A 21,135-nucleotide genomic window follows, 5' to 3' on the forward strand; every position below is an offset into this window, starting at 1 on the left:
GATGGCGCCTTGTACACCTCCTTACGGCAGCCAAGCTGGGGCCAAACATCTTGTTCTGCTTTCCTATGGACCACATCAGCCAGGCTGAGAAGGGGGTCATTGGGAAGGCCAGGACCTCCAGGCACACTGCCCAGGCTTGCAGGAGGTCAGTCTGCTGCTGCTAACGCAGTTGTTTGACTTCACCCCTGGAGGTGCGCTCCATTGTCCATCAAGACATACAAATACCGACGACAACAACATGCAGAATGCCTCTGCTTTGGCTCCATGCAATGCTTCTGAGTACCAGTGGCTGGATACCACAGAAGGGGAGGCACTAGACACAGGTTGGGGGAAAACATTCGGAGCTGGCAAGTTACCCCAAAGGTTTGGCCGCCGCCCTCATTTTAGATTGAACTTCCTACTCACAGAGATTTCTCCTCTGGGTTTCCATCCAAGCATTCTCTTCCCTGCTATAAAAGCACAATTTCTATAGCCTCCTTAATCCCCTCTTTTTTGGAGAATGCCTAGGAAAGGGGAGATGGAGATGTGTCGGTGGGATAGCTTTGTCTTAGGGCAGAGGTGGGATTAGAGGGTCTCTTCAAACGATGCTAAACGTCACAGCGCTGCCCCCCCTCCAACCAACTGAAGCTGCTTCGGCAAAAGAATGCAGCTTTTAACAAGCACTCAAGGGGGAAAGCCAGCCCCCTTTCCAGCCCAGCACTAAGTGCTAAGTGCCCCCTCTCTCCTCCCACAAGATCCACCAATTCGGCAAATCAGAACGATCACCGGCTGAGAGAGAGAGAACTTCCATCGCCTGATGTGTGGCTAAGTTAAGAACTTAAAAGACTTCACGGGGGTCTCTATCACAAAGCCAGCCCACGCAGGTGTCACGCTGGTTCAATATGGGCTCTTAAGCTCTCAAGAGCTTCCTCTTATTTGCTTCTTTTATGGAGCAAATGAGATACAATTACGAAGGATAACCAGTTCTTTGCCATCTCTGGAAGAAGTTGAAAAGAAAAACACAAGTTTCCCAAAAAGGGGCACTTTGGGAAGACGGTCTCCAAAGTCCAAAAGGGAGAAAAAACATTGGAGGGAAAAGATTTACTCCGTTGTCAGCTCCGTTCATGAACAGCTACCGTATTTTTCACTCTATAAGACGCACCAGACCACAAGACGCACCTAGTTTTTGGAGGAGGAAAACAAGGAAAAAAATATTCTGAATCTCAGAAGCCAGAACTACAAGAGGGATCGCTGCACAGTGAAAGCAGCAATCCCTCTTGCTGTTCTGGCTTCTGGGATAGCTGCGCAGCCTGCATTCACTCCATAAGACGCACACACATTTCCCCTTACTTTTAGGAGGGAAAAAGTGAGTCTTATAGAGCAAAAAATAAGGTAGTCCAAATGGGCAATGGAGATCCCTCAGCTCACATCGCGTCTCGGCCTTCTCCAACCCGGTGCCCTCCAGAAGTTTTGGAGACCCACCATCCTTGTCTCGGGCTCATGAGAGCAGTAGTCCAAAACATCTGGAGGCCCCCAAGTTGGGGAAGGCTGACCTATAAGCACACAAGAAGAGCCTGCTGTTTCAGGCCAATGGGCCACCTAGTCTAGCATCCTGTTTTCACAGTGGCCAAAGAGATGGCCCTTGTGGGAAACCCAGAAGCAGGACCCGAGAACAAGAGCATTTTCTCCCTGCCTAAGGTTTCCAGCAACTGCCATATTCTTGTGTTCTTAACATCTGAGTCCCGATGGATAAAATACAATGATCTGCAGTCCCTCCAACGCTCCCTGCAGATTACCACCCATCCAGCTGACAAATTAAATAGCTGACAATTTGCATTGTTTGTAGCTCGCGCCAAGGAATCCAACAGGCAAAGCAAACTCTCTGCAGGGGAGACCAGCGCCATGTCCCTGGCCAAGCAGATTTGGCTGTTTTTCAAAGGCAGGGTGCAGATGAAGGCTCCATTCCTCTCTATATATGCATATGTCTATGTATGAATGGAGACTTCCGCTCCTGCTGGCCGGTGAGGGAGGCCACGATAATTTCGCTGCTGCTTTGTGAATGCTCAGACAGGCGGTTTGGAGAAAGGAAGGGAAGAAGAGAAAATGTCCCATGCAACCCACCCGCCTCCTGAAATTAACAAAGCCAGATAATCTCCGCCAGCGCAACCCTGCCTGTATTTTTATTTATGATAAAACCCCACGGAGGAAGTTGAGCGTTTTAGATTGCATTTCCCAGGTAACAGCTGGAAAGCCTCTATTCTTTGAAGGCTCTTTGACCGACTCTCTTTCCCTTTTCGTTCTTAGAGCCCAGTTCTGAATCTTGATCGCTTCAGGGCGGAAGATACAGGCAACCGTCTGCTTGGGAATATTGTGCTCGCTCAAAGAAGCAGGCAGTCAACACAGAGCTCACACTGCCGCTGCATCTCCCCGCTCCCCCACTGGGGAAGAGCAACGTTCCCCTTTTAACATTTCCCTCTGGTGCATGCTCAGGTTGGCGATATTAGCATTAGAACGAGACCCTTGCCATGCCTATAACCTCACAAGGAGAGAACGGTTACCCAATTTCCTCCCGGTTCATTCAGATACAGTCTCAAATTGGCGTCAGCGGAGAAACGAGCCCTTTGGCTTAACAGCTCCTCTCTGCTTTCTGTCACGGTGTGCTTTTTAGCCAAATGGAGCGTTCTCATCCCCAATAGAACTTATCCAGCGCAGTGGCCGGGTTAGGAGGGAGGCAGACTCCCTGTTCGCTTCGTCTTCAACGAGTGTCACCCCGCAAGGATCAGAACACGCCTTTGAGGAAAGCTTCAGGCAACCTCTTGCCGGGATTCTACGACAGGGGCCAGCAAACTTTTTCAGCAGGGGATTGGTCCACCGTCCCTCAGACCTTGTGGGGGGCCGGACTATATTTTGAAGGGGAAAAAATGAACAAATTCCTATGCCCCACAAATAACTCAGAGATGTATTTTAAATAAAAGGACACATTCTACTTCCGGGTTTGTTGTGTTCGCAAGCCGAAAAGACGCAACACGAGGTATGACTGTAAGATGTTTTCTGTTCCCTGAGAATTGGGTGGCTGTTTGTGTTTGGCAGGGAGGGGCATTAAGTTCTAGGAGTCTCTTCCTGTAGAGCACTGATGGCCAAACTTGGCCCTCCAGCTGTTTTGGGACTACAATTCCCATCATCATCCCTGACCACTGGTCCTGTTAGTTAGGGATGATGGGAGTAGTAGTCCCAAAACAGCTGGAGGGCCAAGTTTGGCCATCACTGCTGTAGAGGGAAAGGGTACACATCCCAGACACAGGCTAAGTGCATCAGAGAGAGCTAATCTGCACATGTAAAAGGTAAAGGGACCCCTCACCGTTAGGTCCAGTCATGGACGACTCTGGGGTTGCGGCGCTCATCTCGCTTTATTGGCCGAGGGAGCCGGTGTACAGCTTCCGGGTCATGTGGCCAGCATGACGAAGCCGCTTCTGGCGAAACAGAGCAGCGCACGGAAACACTGTTTATCTTCCCGCTGGAGCGGTACCTATTTATCTACTTGCACTTTGAAGAGCTTTTGAACTGCTAGGTTGGCAGGAGCAGGGACCGAGCAACAGGAGCTCACCCCGTCGTGGTGATTCGAACCGCTGACCTACTGATCGACAAGCCCTAGGCTCTGTGGTTTAGACCACAGCGCCACCTGGGTTGACTTGCCTAAACAGGAATGTTTTTAGCAGGTGCCGGACAGTACAGGTTAATGACTGATTTGTGCACGCCCAATTGGCGAGTGACCATGCATGTGTGCATTGCTGTGACCCAGAAGTGGCGGGAAAAGGGTTCGGAGGAGGTTATGGTTGCTCTGCCGTTGCACGCGATGACCTGGAACGCAAGTCCTGTGCAAATCGAGGGTTGTCTGTACAGCAAAAGCACCTGACTGATACCAATAGCGTTCAGAAAATAAAATAATCAAGAGTGAGGTATGAGCCAGGCTTCCTCAAGCTCGGTCCTCCGGATGTTTTGGGGTCATGTGGCCAGCATGACTAAGCCGCTTCTGGCGAACCAGAGCAGTGCACGGAAACACCGTCTACCTTCCTGCCGGAGCAGTACCTATTCATCTACTTGCACTTTGACGTGCTTTTGAACTGCTAGGTTGGCAGGAGCTTGGATCGAGCAATGGGAGCTCACCCCATCGCGGGGATTCAAACCGCTGACCTTCTGATCAGCAAGCCCTAGGCTCTGTGGTTTAGACCACAGCAAAAGCACCTGACTGATATCAATAGTGTTCAGATAATAAAATAATCAAGAGGGAGGTATAAGCCAGGCTTCCTCAACCTAATCCCTAGCTAGCAGAACCAGTGGTCAGGGATGCTGGGGCTTGTAGTCTCAAAACATCTGGAGGGCCGAGATTGAGACAGCCTGGTACAAGCAGTCTTGGAGAGAACCCAAAAGTTTACATGAGTAGAAGAAAGTCTTTGGAAAACCTGAGGGCGGGCAAGGGAACCATATGGGAGGGAGAAGGAATGGAGTGTGTTGCAAGGGGGCAGCGTTGAGGCAGGGCACGACACCTCGCACAATTTTGCTGCAGCCGCCCCCCCGCTGTTAAAGTGGGAGGCAAATTTGCCCGGCATACCTGAAATGACGGCGATCTTCCACGACCCGTGCTCTTCCTTCGCGATTCTTTCCGCCTCCTCCATCAGTAGCATCCCAAATCCCTAGAGGAAGGAAGACAAGTGAGTTTGTCTTCAAGATCACAAGGAACTTGTAATTTAGGGATTAGCAGGGAGTTTGTTTGTTTAAAAAAGCTCTTGCTGGTGGAATGGGGGACGGAGGTCACAGAAGTACTTGCGGGCGTGAAAAAAGGCAGTGTGACAGCAGAGATGAATTTTTAAAAACCACTCCAAACATTTCTCTTTTGTTTCCCGAGTAATCTAGAGGTGGTTTTGCTGGGACACTCCAGCTTGCAGTGCAGGAAACTGACGAATGCACAAATTTGAGTTTGGATTTAAAAAATAAAAATAAACAAGGGTTGGGTAAGCTTCAAAGGGCCAGGCCACCTGGCCCCCAGAACCCTCCCCAGGCCACTCCCTTCCCTGCCCTTAAACTCCCATATTGCTCCTCGCTTGTCTGGATGGAGGACGGAGAAAGGTGTGTGCAGAAACCAGCTTGCTGCACAGACATAACATTAGCACCTGTGGCTCTGCCCACTTTTACCTCTGGCTCCACCCACCTCTAACATGTGGGGTTGGCCTTTGGGGGGTTGGCCAGAAGGAAATATGGCCCCCAGGTTCGAAAAATGTTCCCTGCCCAGCTTCAACCGAGGAAGCTTCGCCCACGGTCCAAGTTTTCAGACTATTAACTTTTTGAAAGTCTTAGGTCATTATTAACTCTTCTCGTTGATAATTTTATCATTTGATCCTTTTTTTCTTTTGTTTTGCAAACTGCTTTGAGATTTCTCCCCTTTTCTCCGTCAAGTCTTGCAAAATAAAAATAAAATAAATAAAATGGCATCCCAAGCCGTAAACCCGCTTTCAGGAGAGTCTGGCGTTTGCAAACTACCGCCTGGGGTGTTTGCACAATTTGGCCAGCTTGCTTAAAATCTGGAGGCACTTGGCTCCTGTTGCCTTTGCCGCTGCACACACACACACCCCTGCAAAAAACGGGAGTGCGAATCGGCCCAGGAAATCCTGCAAGCCGCAGCCTGGCTTTGCTGTGCCCACAAGGCCAGTGGGAGAGGGTTTCTGAAGGGGGTGCGATCCTGCCTCAAACAAAAAAAGGACCCATCTGCAAGGAACAAGAGCATTATTCTCGCACAACAGGGATATCTCTTATGCTAAACATACCCTTCCCTAGCATACCGTTTTGGGGAAGAAGTGTGTGTGTGTTTATTTGAGTGTGAGGGTGGGGAGTATTCATTTTTAGGGTACTGATGGCTGCCCCCCCAATAAACATTCCTTCAGCCCACATTTGTGCGTCACGCGCCCAAGTCTCCATTTCCAATCTATTTCAATTTGTTAGCGCTGGGCTCCAGTCAATTGATTTTCCTCCCCCTTCCACCTTCCACGTGCGTCAACCATTTTTCCGCTCCCGGCTTTTGAAATTTCGCTTTCAGAAGGTAAGCATTTATTTTCTGCTCTCTTTCTCTCTCTTCTCCATACCCCCCCACCCGCAAATTCCATTTTACCACTTCTGCCTTGTTGCCCGGGGTCATTACTGTCAAACAGAAGTTGCATCTTAATGCACATGTAGCCGACGGAGAACGCTTAATTTAAAACAAAACAATTTAAACAAAAAACAAAACAAAAAAACCACACACGGAGACAATAGCGAAATTAAAACATCAGCCCTGGAGGTTTCAGGTGGAAAGGAAACAAGGACCATTCTTCTACTATACCATCTAAAATTATGATTATGGTTATTGTGTTTATTTATATCTTGCCTTCCCCGCCTCAGACGCAAGGCAGCTTGCACAAATTAAAACAACACAGATAAAATGCAGAAAGCATAGAAAAGATTGCAGTCAAAAAAGCAATTGAACTCTAATGGAGTTAAAATAATATAACCCCCCCAAAAAATGTATTAAAATACAGATAATAAAAACAGGGCAGTTCTGTTAAGAGACCTTTCTTTAACAATACAGTCAGTTCCCAAAGGCCTGTCGGAGTAAGACTGTCTTCACCTGCCCATTTCAAGTACAGCAAAGAGGGAGCCAGCCAAGCTTCTCTAAGAAGGGAGTTCCAAAGTTCCTTGGAAGGAGCCACCACAGAGAAGGCCCTTGCCCGCCTGTGTCGCAGCCAATAAGGGTGGGTGGGACTGGGAAAAACAATGCTGTCCAGGGTTGTAAAGACTGTGGAGAGAATAATTGGGTGCACTCTTCCCACCTTGGGTCAAATCTATGCTTCCAGGTGCCATAAGAAAGCTGCAGAGATAGCGCAGGATAGTGTGCACCCCAGAAATGATCTCTTTTAGCTTCTGCCTTCTGGAAGAAGGTGCAGGGTTATAAAGACTAGGACCAGCCGCCTGAGAAACAGTTTCTACCCAAATGTGATTTTGGTTTTAAACGCAGTATAAGGAGTCTCTATGGGAGTGTATTGTATTTTTAAAATGGTATCAGAGTTTTTAGGGGGCTAACCAGGCTGGGATAGCAGGCCTGTTGGTTCTGAATGTCTTATGTAGATTTTTCAATTTTGTTGTTCTGTATGGGACAATGACAATAAAGATTATCGTATTGTATCGTAAGGTCCCCTGCCCCAAAGACCTCAAAGCCTGGGTGCGTTCCTATGGAAGAATATGGGTAAAATCATAGAACTGTGGAGTTGGAAGGGCACCCCAGGGTCATCTAGTCCAACCCCCTGCAATGCCAGAATCACAGCCTGGCCCTAAAAGCCCAAAGCCTGGCCACTGAGGATCATATTCAAGCGGTACCTGTGCTTTGGTATGTTAATTCTGGCATATTAACTCATTTGTGGTCCATGTCTGTGTTTTAACCATTTTTGAAATATTGTTTTTATTCTATTGGAGTTTGGTTCCTTTTAAAACCATTTTATATGAATTTTACCTGGTTTTTTAATTTATTTGTGTATGCCGCCTTGAGTCCCCAATGGGGAAAAGGCAGGATATAAAGAATATAACAATTATTTTTATCGCTAACATGCTTTCCACCCTGGGCTCCTTTTGGAGGGAGGGCAGGATGTAAATGAATGAATGAATGAATGAATATCTAACCCTCTCCGGAGCCTAGGAGATACCTGGGGCCATGTCTCAGAGGACAATCTGAAGAACAGGCTGATTCTTTATGGGGCGCTCTGGCTCCTAGCCAGCGCTTCAAACTGTGCCTTGTGGGTTATGTTTATTTGTGGGGTTAGGGTTCTCTGGGTCCCCCCTGCTGCCAATGAGGCAGAGATTGACCCCAGATAATAATAATTTACTATTTCTACCCCACCCATCTGGCTGGGTTTCCCCAGCCACTCTGGGCGGCTTCCAACCAAGGTTAAAAATACATTAAAATGTCACACATTAAAAATGTCCCTGAACAGGGATGCCTTCAGATGTCTTCTGAATGTCAGGTAGTTGTTTATCTCTTTGACATCTGATGGGAGGGCGTTCCACAGGGCAAGTGCCACCACCGAGAAGGCCCTCTGCCTGGTTCCCCGTAACTTCGCTTCTTGCAATGAGGGAACTGCCAGAAGGCCCTCGGTGCTGGACCTCAGTGTCCGGGCTGAGCGATGGGGGTGGAGACGTTCCTTCAGGTATACTGGGCCGAGGCCGTTTAGGGCTTTAAAGGTCAGCACCAACACTTTGAATTGTGCTCGGAAACCTACTGAGAGGCAATGTAGGTCTTTCAAGACCGGTGTTATGTGGTCTCGGCAGCCAGTTCCAGTCACCAGTCTAGCTGCCCTTGGGTGCTGTGGTGTCCCATCTCTGGAATATCCACCCAATACATTCACTTGGGTTTTTCCTGGCCTTCGTATGCGCCCAGATCTTTGCTCCAATGTAGTTTCTGCTGTTGAATTTTTTTATCTGTCCTGCTTTTAAATTGCTTTATTTCTCTGTTTGCACGTGTCCTCTCTTCTTTGAAAAACAGTAAGATTTTTATCGCCCACTGCTCTCAAGGGCTGAAACGTGTTGTTAAAAGGAATCTGGTGCAAAATAAGTAACTGGAAGCTAGTGAAGACCTGAATCCTGAAAAAGGCCAATTAACTACCGTATTTTTCGCTCTATAACACGCACCTGACCATAACACGCACATCCTTTTTAGAGGAGGAAAACAAGGGAAAAAACATTCTGAATGAAACAGTGGATGTATCATTTTTGTGCTTCATGCTGTGGCCACAGACATGTGATCTGATGGTGAATTTGGGGTGACCCAATGCAAATATCCTGAGGATCCATGTGGATCCATGCTTTGTAACCACGTTTTTGCACCATTGCAGCCCCAGGTAACAGTGGGTGCGTGATTTTTTTGGTGCAGGCTGTAGCCATGGACATGCTATGTGATCTGATGGTGAATTTGGGGTGACCCAATGCAAAGATCCTGAGGATCCATGTGGATCCATGCTTTTTAACCACGTTTTTGCACCATTGCAGCCCCAGGCAACAGTGGGTGCGTGATTTTTTTGGTGCAGGCTGTAGCCATGGACATGCTATGTGATCTGATGGTGAATTTGGGGGTGACCCAATGCAAAGATCCTGAGGACCCATGTGGATCCATGCTTTTTAACCACGTTTTTGCACCATTGCAGCCCCAGGCAACAGTGGGTGTGTGATTTTTGGGGGACAGGCTGTAGCCATGGACATGCTATGTGATCTGATGGTGAATTTGGGGTGACCCAATGCAAAGATCCTGAGGGTCCATGTGGATCTATGCTTTGTAACCACATTTTAAGTGGGGAGCGAAGGAAAAACAAAGAAGGGACATGAGAGGGGTGTGCAGAGAAGCAGCTGGCTAAGAATGCAGGAGAGGGATTTAACGGGAGGGAGGAAAGAAAGGCAAAAGTTTCCCCCCATCCAAGCCAGCCATATCTCTCTCTCTCTCTCTCTCTCCCTCCCTCCCCCCTCTCTCTCCCTCCCCCCTCTCTCTCCCTCCCCCCCTCTCTCTCCCTCTCCCCCAGCAGCACCGGAGCACAGAGAGGAATTAGAAGGAACGACGCTCTGCTTTCCCCTCTGCTTGCCTGGAGGGGAGGGGCTTTCCCTGCTCTTTGTTCCGTTTCAGCAAACACAGCAACGAAACAGAGACGGGTGGGCAGTAAGACCCTGAGGCAGAATGCAGGAAAGCAGCCACTTCCTCTTTTCAGGTTTCCCTTCTCCGTGAAGCGCAATTTGATTTTTGCCTGATTTTTCAGCTCCAGGGACCACACATTCGCTCAATAACATGCACAGACATTTCCCCTTCCTTTTTAGGAGAAAAAATCTGCGTGTTATAGAGGGAAAAATACGGTACCTAGCTGCCAGGCTGCCATTTCTGAATATTCTTCCAAGACGTACAATGCATTGCGCAAGAACATAAAGAGAGCCTTTAGCTGGATCAGACCTATGGCCCATCTGACCCAGTATCCTGTTCTCACAGTGGCCACCGAGCTGCACATGGGAATACAGCAAGCAGGATTCGAACACAAGAGCAGCTCTCTCCCCTCCTGTGAGTTCCAGCAATTAGCATACAGAAACACTACTGCTTCAGGGACCTGAAGTCGAGCTTGTCAAAGCCTCTGTGACACACTGGGCAATAGATATCAAAACTGGCAGTGATTGACCCCTTTTTGGGGGGTTCGGGTCAAAGCTGTTGAGTTTTTCCAGGGAGGAGGTAAAATGTTGAGCTTTTTTAAGGGGAGCCACAGTTGTTCAGCTTCTTTGGTGGGGGGGGAGCCAGTGATCTACCAGTGATCTACTGCAGTGATCTACAGGTAGATCACGATCTACCTGTTGGACATGCCTGCAATAAGGGAATACTGAATGGTTTGGTTTTTGTAAAATATGCAGGGGTTTATGATACGCAAAATGAACCATGGAAAGGGAAGAAGGGAAGTCACTGATATTTTAGGGATGTTAAAATGAGCACTGTATTTTAAATTGTATACAGAAAATTAATAAAAATATTATATATATAGGCAGGCTTCAGATACCTGATGCTGGAATTTCAAGGGGTCGCGGCTGCTGACGGGGACCACGCTCCCGTAGACGTGGAGCTCTCGGACGATGGAGACGCCCCCCTTCAGCTCCGCCCGGAACGTCTCCTCCGAGCACTTCCGCAAGCGCAGCAGGCCAATGAGGATGTCCTGCTCAGGGTCCTCATAGGATAGGAAGGTCTCCCAGCCGCCATTGGCCACATAGTCTCTCCGGATCAGTTCAACCTGTTCGAAAGAGAGGAAGAGGAGAAAGGCCTGAGAAGCTGACTAAAAAAATTAAAAAATTGAGATGGCAACCACGGGGGTGATCATAATTGTGCAGTCCACGAAGGAGCCCAAAGTCAATTTCACGGCCATGCAGGCAATTGTCTGCGTGGGGCTTTGAGCAGAGCGTTTGTGTGTGTGTGTGTGTGTTTGTGTGAAATCGCTTCACGTTTGTCTGCCTCGCTGCAGATGGATTTTCAGCAGCATCAGGTAAGAGCTGAAGGTGAGATTATTGTATTTTCACACAAGGGAAGCTGGTGTTGGAACTTTAAATGAGAAAGCATTTGTAGAAATCACACACCCATGCTTCTCAAAGACCCTTGGTAGGTCAGGCATACAAGGAAAAATGTCCTGAACATTGCCAACATTAAGAGAGAGAGAGAAGGAAAAAACAACAACAGAAGGGTCCAGAACATAAGACCCTTCATGGCCTGCCAGGATCACTTTTGCTCGATCAATCTTGCACAACTCTGTAACCTCCAGATGTTTTGACTGATTGATCTGAATTTATTTCACCTGTTTCTCTGCCACTTTCCACTCAAACGAACCCCAAAGCAGCTTACTGTATTGTAATATTTTATTGGAAGCTGCCCAGAGTGTCTGAGGAAGCCCAGCCAGATAATAACAAATTATTATTATTATTACAATCAATGATCAGCAGCAATATAATGAGACGTCCCAAGTACAGCCTAAATCATGGGTTGGCAAACTAAGGCCCGGGGGCCGGATCTGGCCCAACTGCCTTCTGGATCTGGCCTGCAGACGGTCCGGGAATCGCTGTGTGGATTGGCGTGGGGATTCTGTTCGTTCGGGCTGTGCCATTTTTCCCTTGCGCCATTCCATTCCCCCACTACCACACACACCGCGGCGGCGTCTCCTCCCTCTCTCCTCCTGGCTTCTCCCCGGCCTGCCTAGAGGAGGAAGGGGGCTGGGCTTTGTTGAGCTGCAGTTGGCTGAGCACCATTTTAAGCACCCCCTCTCCAGATGTCAAGTCTTGCGGAGCCGCAGTCTCTTGGGACAGAGCGTTCCACCAGATCAGGGCCCGGCCAAAAAAGCCCTGGCTCTGGTTGAGGCCAGCCTAACCTCTTATATCACTGCTCCAGGCTAAACACACCCAACTCCCTCAGCTGTTCCTCACTAGGCTTGGTTTCCAGACCCTTGATCCAGTTGGTCTCCACTCTCTGCACAGTTTCCAGCTTGTCAAGACCTTTCTTAAACTGTGGCACAGTCTGACCCCCTCCATCGGTGATCCTCATAGAACTCTAGCCCAATGGCTGCCATTCATTTGACTCTGAACTGATTTTAGAATGAATTGATTTTAGAACGTATTTCAATTAAATGATTATGATTTTATGCAAACTCTGTTATTTTTACTGTTGTTAGCCGCTCTGAGCCCAGCTTCGGCTGGGGAGGGTGGGATATAAATAGGTAAAAGGTAAAGGTACCCCTGCCCGTACGGGCCAGTCTTGACAGACTCTAGGGTTGTGCGCTCATCTCACTCTAGAGGCCGGGAGCCAGCGCTGTCCGCAGACACTTCCGGGTCACGTGGCCAGCGTGACGAAGCTACTCTGGCGAGCCAGAGGAAACGCCATTTACCTTCCCGCTAGTAAGCGGTCCCTATTTATCTACTTGCACCCGGGGGTGCTTTCGAACTGCTAGGTTGGCAGGCGCTGGGACCGAGCAGCGGGAGCGCACCCCGCCGCGGGGATTCGAACCGCCGACCATGCGATTGGCAAGTCCTAGGCGCTGAGGTTTTACCCACAGCGCCACCCGTGTCCCTTTGGGATATAAATAATAATAATAATAATAATAATAATAATAATAATAATAATTATTATTATTATCATCATCATCAAAAAATATTATTATTATCAATATTATTAGTCATCTACTAATATCTGAAGGGCTGTCACGTAGAAGATGGCGCAAGCTTGTTTTTTCCTGCTCCAGGGGTCGGTCCTGAACCAATGGATTGAAATGACAAGAAAGAAGAACATGACTTAACTTTTGGATGGATGGTCCATCTATCAGGGAGACTTTAGCTGCGATTCCTGCATCGCAGGGGGGTTGGACTAGATGACCCTCGGGGTCCCTCCCAACTCTACAATTTTATGATTCTTCCTCTCTTGGTCTCCCTGTCTCAGTGTTCACAAAAAAATAATTCTGATGTGGTTTTATGAAAAATCACACATATACACACACATGGAGCGAGGCCCGCTGAGAAGGAACAAGTCTTACCTGATAAGGTCTCACTTTGTGATGAATCTCTTGAATTCCGACCTCTCTTGTCCTCACATCGCGGCACTAGGTGGGGGGAAAGAAGAGAGGCAGTGGCAATTATGCAAGGGAGAGACAGACAGGATAAGGGACACTGCCTCCCCCATAATCACCCCCAGAGTTAAGATGAAGTTGGGATAGAGTTCTTAACCCGATCATTTCAAACGGGGAGGCTTCAAAATAAAAATGCTCACCGATCCGTCCCTAATGAATCTCTGGGAAAAACAACAGCCCAATCCTTGGCGTTTTAAGATGCAAAAAAGAACATACTGATTGGCATCGGTTTCACTGAGCAAATATGCATCTCAGGAGGAAATGTGCCATTTGATGTAAAGCGCCAAGGCACAGAATGAGGTGCTAACTCTCGCTGTGTTCCATGCTGGAGAGATATGGAATTGGAAGGCGGAGCAGTAATATAATGTTCTGCAGAGAAACTCTTGAGCAAGTTCCTTCGGAATGCAGAAGGAGGCTATTAATGACAATTTCTAGGCACAGAAATCTGATGTGAGTACAGTGGTACTTCGGGTTACATACGCTTCAGGTTACAGACTCCGCTAACCCAGAAAAAGTGCTTCAGGTTAAGAACTTTGCTTCAGGATGAGAACAGAAATCGTGCTCTGGCGGCGCGGCAGCAGCAGGAGGCCCCATTAGCTAAAGTGGTGCTTCAGGTTAAGAACAGTTTCAGGTTAAGAACGGACCTCCGGAACAAATTAAGTACTTAACCCGAGGTACCACTGTAATAGAGAGGACATCAAAAGAGTCCCCTATCTAGAACACCTTGACCTTGACCTATCAGGCAAGGCAAACCACCTGTCCGTGGTACCTTGACCTGTGACACCTTCAAACTATTATAGATAGGCATGGACAACTCTCACCAGCCCAAACTACTGGCCATACAGCCTGGCGCTGATGGCAGTTTGTGTCCGAAAACATCTGGAAGGCCACACGCTAGCCATCCTGCCCTAAAAGATAAAGTTCACAGCTTGGGAATGCTCTTAGTTCTGGCTTTTCAGGTGATAGATCTGGGCCACAAACCACCAGGTTATCCTGGTGACACGAGCTGTGACCCTTCTGGGAGAGAGGAAGTCTGGCCACTTGTAACCTGCAGGTTTGCAGAACTTGATTCAGGTAGGCAACCGTGTTGGTCTGATGCAGTCGAAATATATATATCTATATATATATCTATATATATATATGCATGCAGTCGATAGATAGATAGATATAGAATATAGATATAGAAAAATTGTCCAGTAGCACGTTAAAGGTAAAGGGACCCTGACCATTAGGTCCAGTCGTGACCGACTCTGGGGTTGCGCCGCTCATCTTGCTTTATTGGCCGAGGGAGCCGGCGTACAGCTTCCAGGTCATGTGGCCAGCATGACGAAGCCGCTTCTGGTGAACCAGAGCAGTGCACGGAAACACTGTTTATCTTCCCGCCGGAGCGGTGCCTATTTATCTACTTGCACTTTGACGTGCTTTCAAACTGCTAGGTTGGCGGGAGCTGGGACCGAACAACAGGAGCTCACCCCGTCGCGGGGATTCGAACCGCCGACCTTCTGATCGGCAAGCCCTAGGCTCTGTGGTTTAACCCACAGCGCCACCCGCGTCCCTTAGCACCTTAGAGTATCTTAGTAGCACCTTAGAGACCAATTAAGTTTGTTCTTGGTATAAGCTTTCGTGTGCATGCATACTTCTTCAGATACCTTGAATGCAGAACTTGAATAAGACCGCTGCAGTGCTCTGTATGTTGAGCTGCCCTTGAAGACCACCTAGAAGTTTCTGGTGGTCCAGAACTTCACTGCAGGAGGCTTGATTGGGACTGGTCCAAAGGGTCATAACATATCGGGCCAGTTCCTAACAACCTACGTGGGCTACTTGAAGATCTGGAGCAGGTCAAAGAGTTGGTTTAACCCAGGATCACCTGTCCCCCATGGCTCAGGTGCTGCTGTCTCTTGGTCACCACCCATTTCACCCCACAGGAAGGATTGGCTGTTGAACTTGGAGAGCCCCGCATGGGGCAAGCCTTTCATCCTTCCAGCGCCCGGCAAAAAACCTTTTCCTATTTATCCGTATTAGTTATCTGCTTTTTTGTTTATGGCCGCTGCCGCTTTCAGCTGCGCCATTATAATCTGATGACGCTCTTGTTGTTTTGTTTCTAATTGCAAGCCATTCCGAGAGCTTGACTGTGAGCCGGTGGGCAGGATATTAATCTTCATACGTACATAAATGAATGAGGAAGCGGGAGAAAATGTCTTTGCCTCCAGAAAAGCAGATGGAGTGAAACCAGTGTGCGGACGGGAGCTGTGATCTAAGAGGGTCTTCCCCAACCGGGTGCCCTCCGGAGGTTTTGGACTACAATTCCCTTCAGCCCCAGCCACCAGAGCTGTGTCAGGGCCCCAGGGCAGACTCTGCGATTAAGATCTCCTCTGCACTCACACACCAGTTCTGCGTTCTTGATCTGGAAGCTGCAGCGAGCGCAGAATGCTGCAGCGCAATTGCTGATGGGAGCAAGGCATTGTCAGCATACAACGCCTGTGCTCAGAGGTTTGCGCCGGCTGCCGATTTGCTGCTGGGCCAGGTTTGAGGTGTTACTATGAGTATGCAAAGCCCATAGCAACTTGAGACCAGATCACCTGCAAGATCCTCTTGCCCCAAATGCACCCATTCAAACCCTTCATTCATCTGGGGTGGCTAACACCCCAGAGGACAGGAACACACTTCAAAACGACCTTGACAGATTAGAGAACTGGGCCAAAACAAACAAGATGAATTTTAACAGGGAGAAATGTAAAGTATTGCACTTGGGCAAAAAAAATGAGAGGCACAAATACAAGATGGGTGACACCTGGCTTGAGAGCACTACATGTGAAAAGGATCTAGGAGTCTTGGTTGACCACAAACTTGACATGAGCCAACAGTGTGACGCGGCAGCTAAAAAAGCCAATGCAATTCTGGGCTGCATCAATAGGAGTATAGCATCTAGATCAAGGGAAGTAATAGTGCCACTGTATTCTGCTCTGGTCAGACCTCACCTGGAGTACTGTGTCCAGTTCTGGGCACCACAGTTCAAGAAGGACATTGACAAACTGGAACGTGTCCAGAGGAGGGCAACCAAAATGGTCAAAGGCCTGGAAACGATGCCTTATGAGGAACGGCTAAGGGAGCTGGGCATGTTTAGCCTGGAGAAGAGGAGGTTAAGGGGTGATATGATAGCCATGTTCAAATATATAAAAGGATGTCACATAGAGGAGGGAGAAAGGTTGTTTTCTGCTGCTCCAGAGAAGCGGACACGGAGCAATGGATCCAAACTACAAGAAAGAAGATTCCACCTAAACATTAGGAAGAACTTCCTGACAGTAAGAGCTGTTTGACAGTGGAATTTGCTGCCAAGGAGTGTGGTGGAGTCTCCTTCTTTGGAGGTCTTTAAGCAGAGGCTTGACAACCATATGTCAGGAGTGCTCTGATGGTGTTTCCTGCTTGGCAGGGGGTTGGACTCGATGGCCCTTGTGGTCTCTTCCAACTCTATGATTCTATGATTCTATGATTCTATGATCTGCAGAACTGGCACGGTTACAGGTACCACGCAAGACCTGTTCTGCATTTGCAACAACTTGATCTTTTAGTGTGGCAGCACCTACACTTGGGAACTCCCTGCCTCTTGACACCAAGGCAGGCGCCTTCAGTGTACTCTTTTCGGTGCCTGCAAAAAACATCCTTGTCTAGGCAAGCCTGCCCAAATGTTTTAGAAAGCTGGTGCAAGTTTTATTCCGCTTTTAGTCTACTGTTATGTTAACTTCTCAAAGTGTCTTTAACTGTTATTTTTTCTTAGTGACAATTTTGTTGTTTCATTTTTTTCTATGTTGCTTTGAGGTTTTTTTGTTTTGCTTTTATAATTGAGTGTTGTATAAATTTTATGACGTGCATGTCTGGATTTGATCTGTAGAGACTTCTCTTCCGATCGTAAGAGCAACGAGCCATCAGGTGCCCCGGCTTAGTTTGAGGAGGGCAAGATGGTGTAGCGCCCAAAAGACCATACAAAATTTGGAAATGTTTCCCTGCCTCCTGTCCACAAGCTCTTGTTGGGTGGGGGGCTGTGGCTTGCGGCCCCACTCTTGTGCCATTCCTGGGAACAAAGCACACTTCACGTGGGAGTCAGTTCATCTCTGGAACAGTCAGGAAAGAGAAATCAGAGAAGCTTGATTGGAACATCACATTTTACCTCCGTCCCTAGGTCTTTCATCCTGGCTAGAGCGAGTTCCCTCAAGTTACCGTGCTCTACTCCAGAACTGACGAGGGGCATCGGAATATCTCTGAAAGCAAGACATTAAGAAAAGGATTACAAACGTTTTCCACTGGCAATGGAAGTATGCCAATGAATAATAATAACAATCCCATATTTATCGCTCTATAAGATGCACCAGACCACAAGACGCACCTAGTTTTTGGAGGAGAAAACAAGAAAAAAAATATTCTGAATCTCAGAAGCCAGAACAGCAAGAGGGATCGCTGCGCAGTGAAAGCAGCAATCCCTCTTGCTGTTCTGGCTTCTGTGATAGCTGCACAGCCTACATTCGCTCCATAGGATGCACACACATTTCCCCTTACTTTTTAGGAGGGAAAAAGTGAGTCTTATAGAGCAAAAAATACAGTAATTAATTTATATCCCACCCTCCCCAGCCGAAGCCGGGCTCAGAGCGGCTAACAACAATAAAAGTAACACAGCATTCTAAAATCAATTCATTCTAAAATCTATTCAGAGTCAAATTAATGGCAACCATTGGGCTAGAGTTCTATGAGGATTACAGAAGGAGGGGGTCAGACTGTGCCTTGGCCAAAGGCCTGGTGGAACAGCTCTGTCTTGCAGGCCCTGCGGAAAGATGTCAAGTCCCGCAGGGCCCTAGTCTCTTGGCACAGAGCTTTCCACCAGATCGGGGCCACGGCCGAAAAAGCCCTGGCTCTGGTTGAGGCCAGCCTAACCTCCCTGGGGCCTGGGACCTCCAAGATGTTTTTGTTTGAAGACCGTAAGGTCCTCCGTGGGACATACCAGGAGAGGCGGTCCTGTAGGCACGAGGGTTCTAGGCCGTATAGGGCTTTAAAGGTGTTGAGCAATACAAGTGGTTTGAGGGCATTTGGGTTACACTTGGGTCCTGCTTGCAACCATCTGGTTGACCACTGGGCCTGACGGACTCTAGGCTCCATCAACAGAAGTACAGTGTCAGGATCAAGGGAAGTCATAGTCCCGCTCTATTCTGCCTTGGCCAGACCCCACCTGGAATCCTGTGTCCAGCTCTGGGCACTGCAATTTAAGGAGGATATTGACAAGCTGGAAAGTGTTCAGAGGAGGGCGACCAAGATGATCAAAGAATCTGGAAACCAAGCGTTATGAGGAACGGTTGAGAGAGTTGGGTGTGTTTAGCTGGAAAAGGGGAGGCTGAGAGGGGATATGAGAGCCAGCTTCAAATATCTCAAGGGCTGGAAGAGGGAGCAAGCTTGTTTTCTTCTGCTCTGGAGGGTAGGACCTGAACCAATGGATTCAAGTAAACAAGAATGGAGATTCTAAGTAAATCTTAGGAAGAACTTTGTAACCGTCAGAGCTGTTTGACAGTGGAATGGACTCCCTTGGAAGGTCTCTCCTCCATCGGAGGTTTGTAAACAGGTGCCACCTGTCAGGTGTTTTTTAGCTTCGATTCCTGCATTGCAGGGGGTTGGACTGGATGACCCTCAGTGTCTCTTCCAACTCTACAATTCTGTGCTTCTATGACTTCCCCAAGCCTCCATCCTTCCATCTGAGCCACTGCACAAGTGATTCTCACAGCTGCAAATAATTGTAAAAAGATCTGGGGGAAGTCCGTTGTTAGAGGCCAACAACTGCCTAAGCTTGCTTGGGTCTCCTTTAACTTGTTGCATGCCTCGTCCCGTCCCAAGGACAAACCATCTAATTCAGGCTTCCTCAGCCCTCCGGATGTTTTTTTTAGACTACAATTCCCATCATCCCTGACCACTGGTCCTGCTAGCTAGGGATCATGGGAGTTGTAGGCCAAAAACATCTGGAGGGCCAAGGTTGAGGAAGCCTGAACTAATTGCTATGTTCTCGATACAGCATTGGCTTGGGGTAAGTCGATTTTACTTCTGATTCACACCAGACTCCATGGAAGAAAGGTACAGATCTATGGCGCTCTAGAATCAAGACAGACACAGCCTCCCACTTGTTATCCAAACCTGTGGCTGTTCTCTTTTCTCCGTATTTATAAAGCTCTCTTAAGTGGATCATTGTGAAGCAAGGCGCTACTGAGCGAGGCAAGACGTCCTGATGCATTTTAAAAACTCTTCTCTGTGACAAAAACACTGGCTGCACATTACAGTCTGGGAGACAGCGTGACAATTGGCAAAAGGACCCTCTACAAAAGGACATTCAGCAGAGACTGATGGAGAAGTTGAGGGAAACAGCCAGTCACTGGCAAATTGTTAGCTTAATCACTTTGGGGCATTGGTGAGTGATAATTTAGGCCTCACAGATGTTATGCCATATTTTCCGCTCCATAAGACGCAGCTGACCATAAAGACACGCCTAGTTTTTAGAGGGGGAGTGCAAGGGGGAAAAAATTCTTTAAAGGGAAATGTAAAGAAAAGGAAGGTACATTCTTTCACCTCTGGTGGACGTGCCCGAAGATTAAGGCATTCTGGGAAATGATTTACAATGAACTGAAAAAGGTATTTAAATATACTTTCCCCAAGAAACCAGAGGCCTTTCTCTTGGGTATTGTCGGCCAGGGGGTGTTAAAGACAGATACAACTTTTTTTATGTATGCTACAACAGCAGCTAGAATACTTATTGCAAAGTACTGGAAGACACAGGATCTACCCACACTGGAAGAATGGCAGATGAAGGTGATGGACTACATGGGCTTGGCAGAAATGACGAGCAGAATCCGAAACCAGGGAAGAGAAGCGGCGGAAGAAGAATGGAAAAAGTTCAAGGACTATTTAAAGAAATATTACAAAATTAATGACAGTTAAAATGATGTTGGATTAAAATAAATGGTTACTATTAGTATTGGTTAAGACAAAGAGAATAAGGATGATTAACACAAATTTATAGTAAAATAAGGGAAAGATTCGCTGAATAATTATAAGAATTTGGAATACAGAAACGGGAGGCAAGAGGAAGTCGAGGAAGAAAGGTTAAAGAAATTAGGATATGAAATGGTACTTGTTTTTTGTTCTGTTATTGTTTGTTGTTTATTTATGTATGTTTTGTTTGCATTAATATAAAAATTGTTTAATAAAAATATTATAAAAAAAAAAACAAAGGGCCATATGCTGTTTGTGTATAAAAAAAAAAAAAATCTTTAAAGGGAGTGCTGAGCAGAGCCTGTATGCATCCCAGGATCTGCTCAGTGCTCCCTTTCACGAGCCGCGTGGAGTGTGTTTGCGGCTCTTGGGGGCTTTTCCCTGAGGAGGGAGAAGGGCAGCCTGTCAGTCCCTTCTCCCTCCTCGGGGAAAGCCCCCAAGAGCCACACACACCCTCCGCGTGGCTCTTTAAAGGGAGTGCGGCTCTTGGAGGCTTTTCCGGGAGGTGTGGGAAGGGACAGAGTGCGGCTAAGCCAGAAGCTAGAACAGTGAGAGGGAGCGCAGCCATCCCTCTTGCTGTTCTGGCTTCTGGGATAGCCACGCAGCCTGCATTCGCTCCATAAGATGCACACACATTTCCCCTTACTTTTTAGGAGGAAACAGTGTGTCTTATAGAGCGAAAAATACGGTAAGTCTGGAAGAATAGAACATTTGAGGCTGCCGGGGGGATGGGACTCAGCACCACTTCTGACTAGTGGTCCAGAACTTCATCCAGAACCCTCTTCTCTCAGTGACCAGCCAAATGCGTATGGGAAGTAGGATTCAGGCACAAGGGCATTCCTCTACAAAAGGACAGTCAGCAGAGACTGATGGAAAAGTTGAGGGAAACAGCCAGTCGCAGGCAAATCGTTAGCTTAATCGCTTTGGGGCAGTGGTAGTGATAATT

At 47.8% G+C, this 21,135-nt stretch overlaps 1 protein-coding gene across 1 annotated transcript in view; it reads right to left on the reverse strand.

The window, feature by feature from the left end:
• The window catches only part of ELP3 (elongator acetyltransferase complex subunit 3), a 107,208-nt gene that overhangs the window by 16,159 nt on the left and 69,914 nt on the right, over positions 1 to 21,135 (reverse strand). Inside the window, exons 11-14 of the mRNA XM_053383811.1 lie at positions 17,338 to 17,428; positions 13,080 to 13,145; positions 10,575 to 10,802; positions 4,589 to 4,670 (exon numbers count right to left, since the gene is read on the reverse strand). Of these exons, the coding sequence (XP_053239786.1) occupies positions 4,589 to 4,670; positions 10,575 to 10,802; positions 13,080 to 13,145; positions 17,338 to 17,428 (467 nt within the window). The remainder of the gene's footprint in view (positions 1 to 4,588; positions 4,671 to 10,574; positions 10,803 to 13,079; positions 13,146 to 17,337; positions 17,429 to 21,135) is intronic.

This window comes from Podarcis raffonei, chromosome 3 (genome assembly GCF_027172205.1).
Source record: "Podarcis raffonei isolate rPodRaf1 chromosome 3, rPodRaf1.pri, whole genome shotgun sequence".
In the NCBI taxonomy this organism is placed as follows: domain Eukaryota; kingdom Metazoa; phylum Chordata; class Lepidosauria; order Squamata; family Lacertidae; genus Podarcis; species Podarcis raffonei.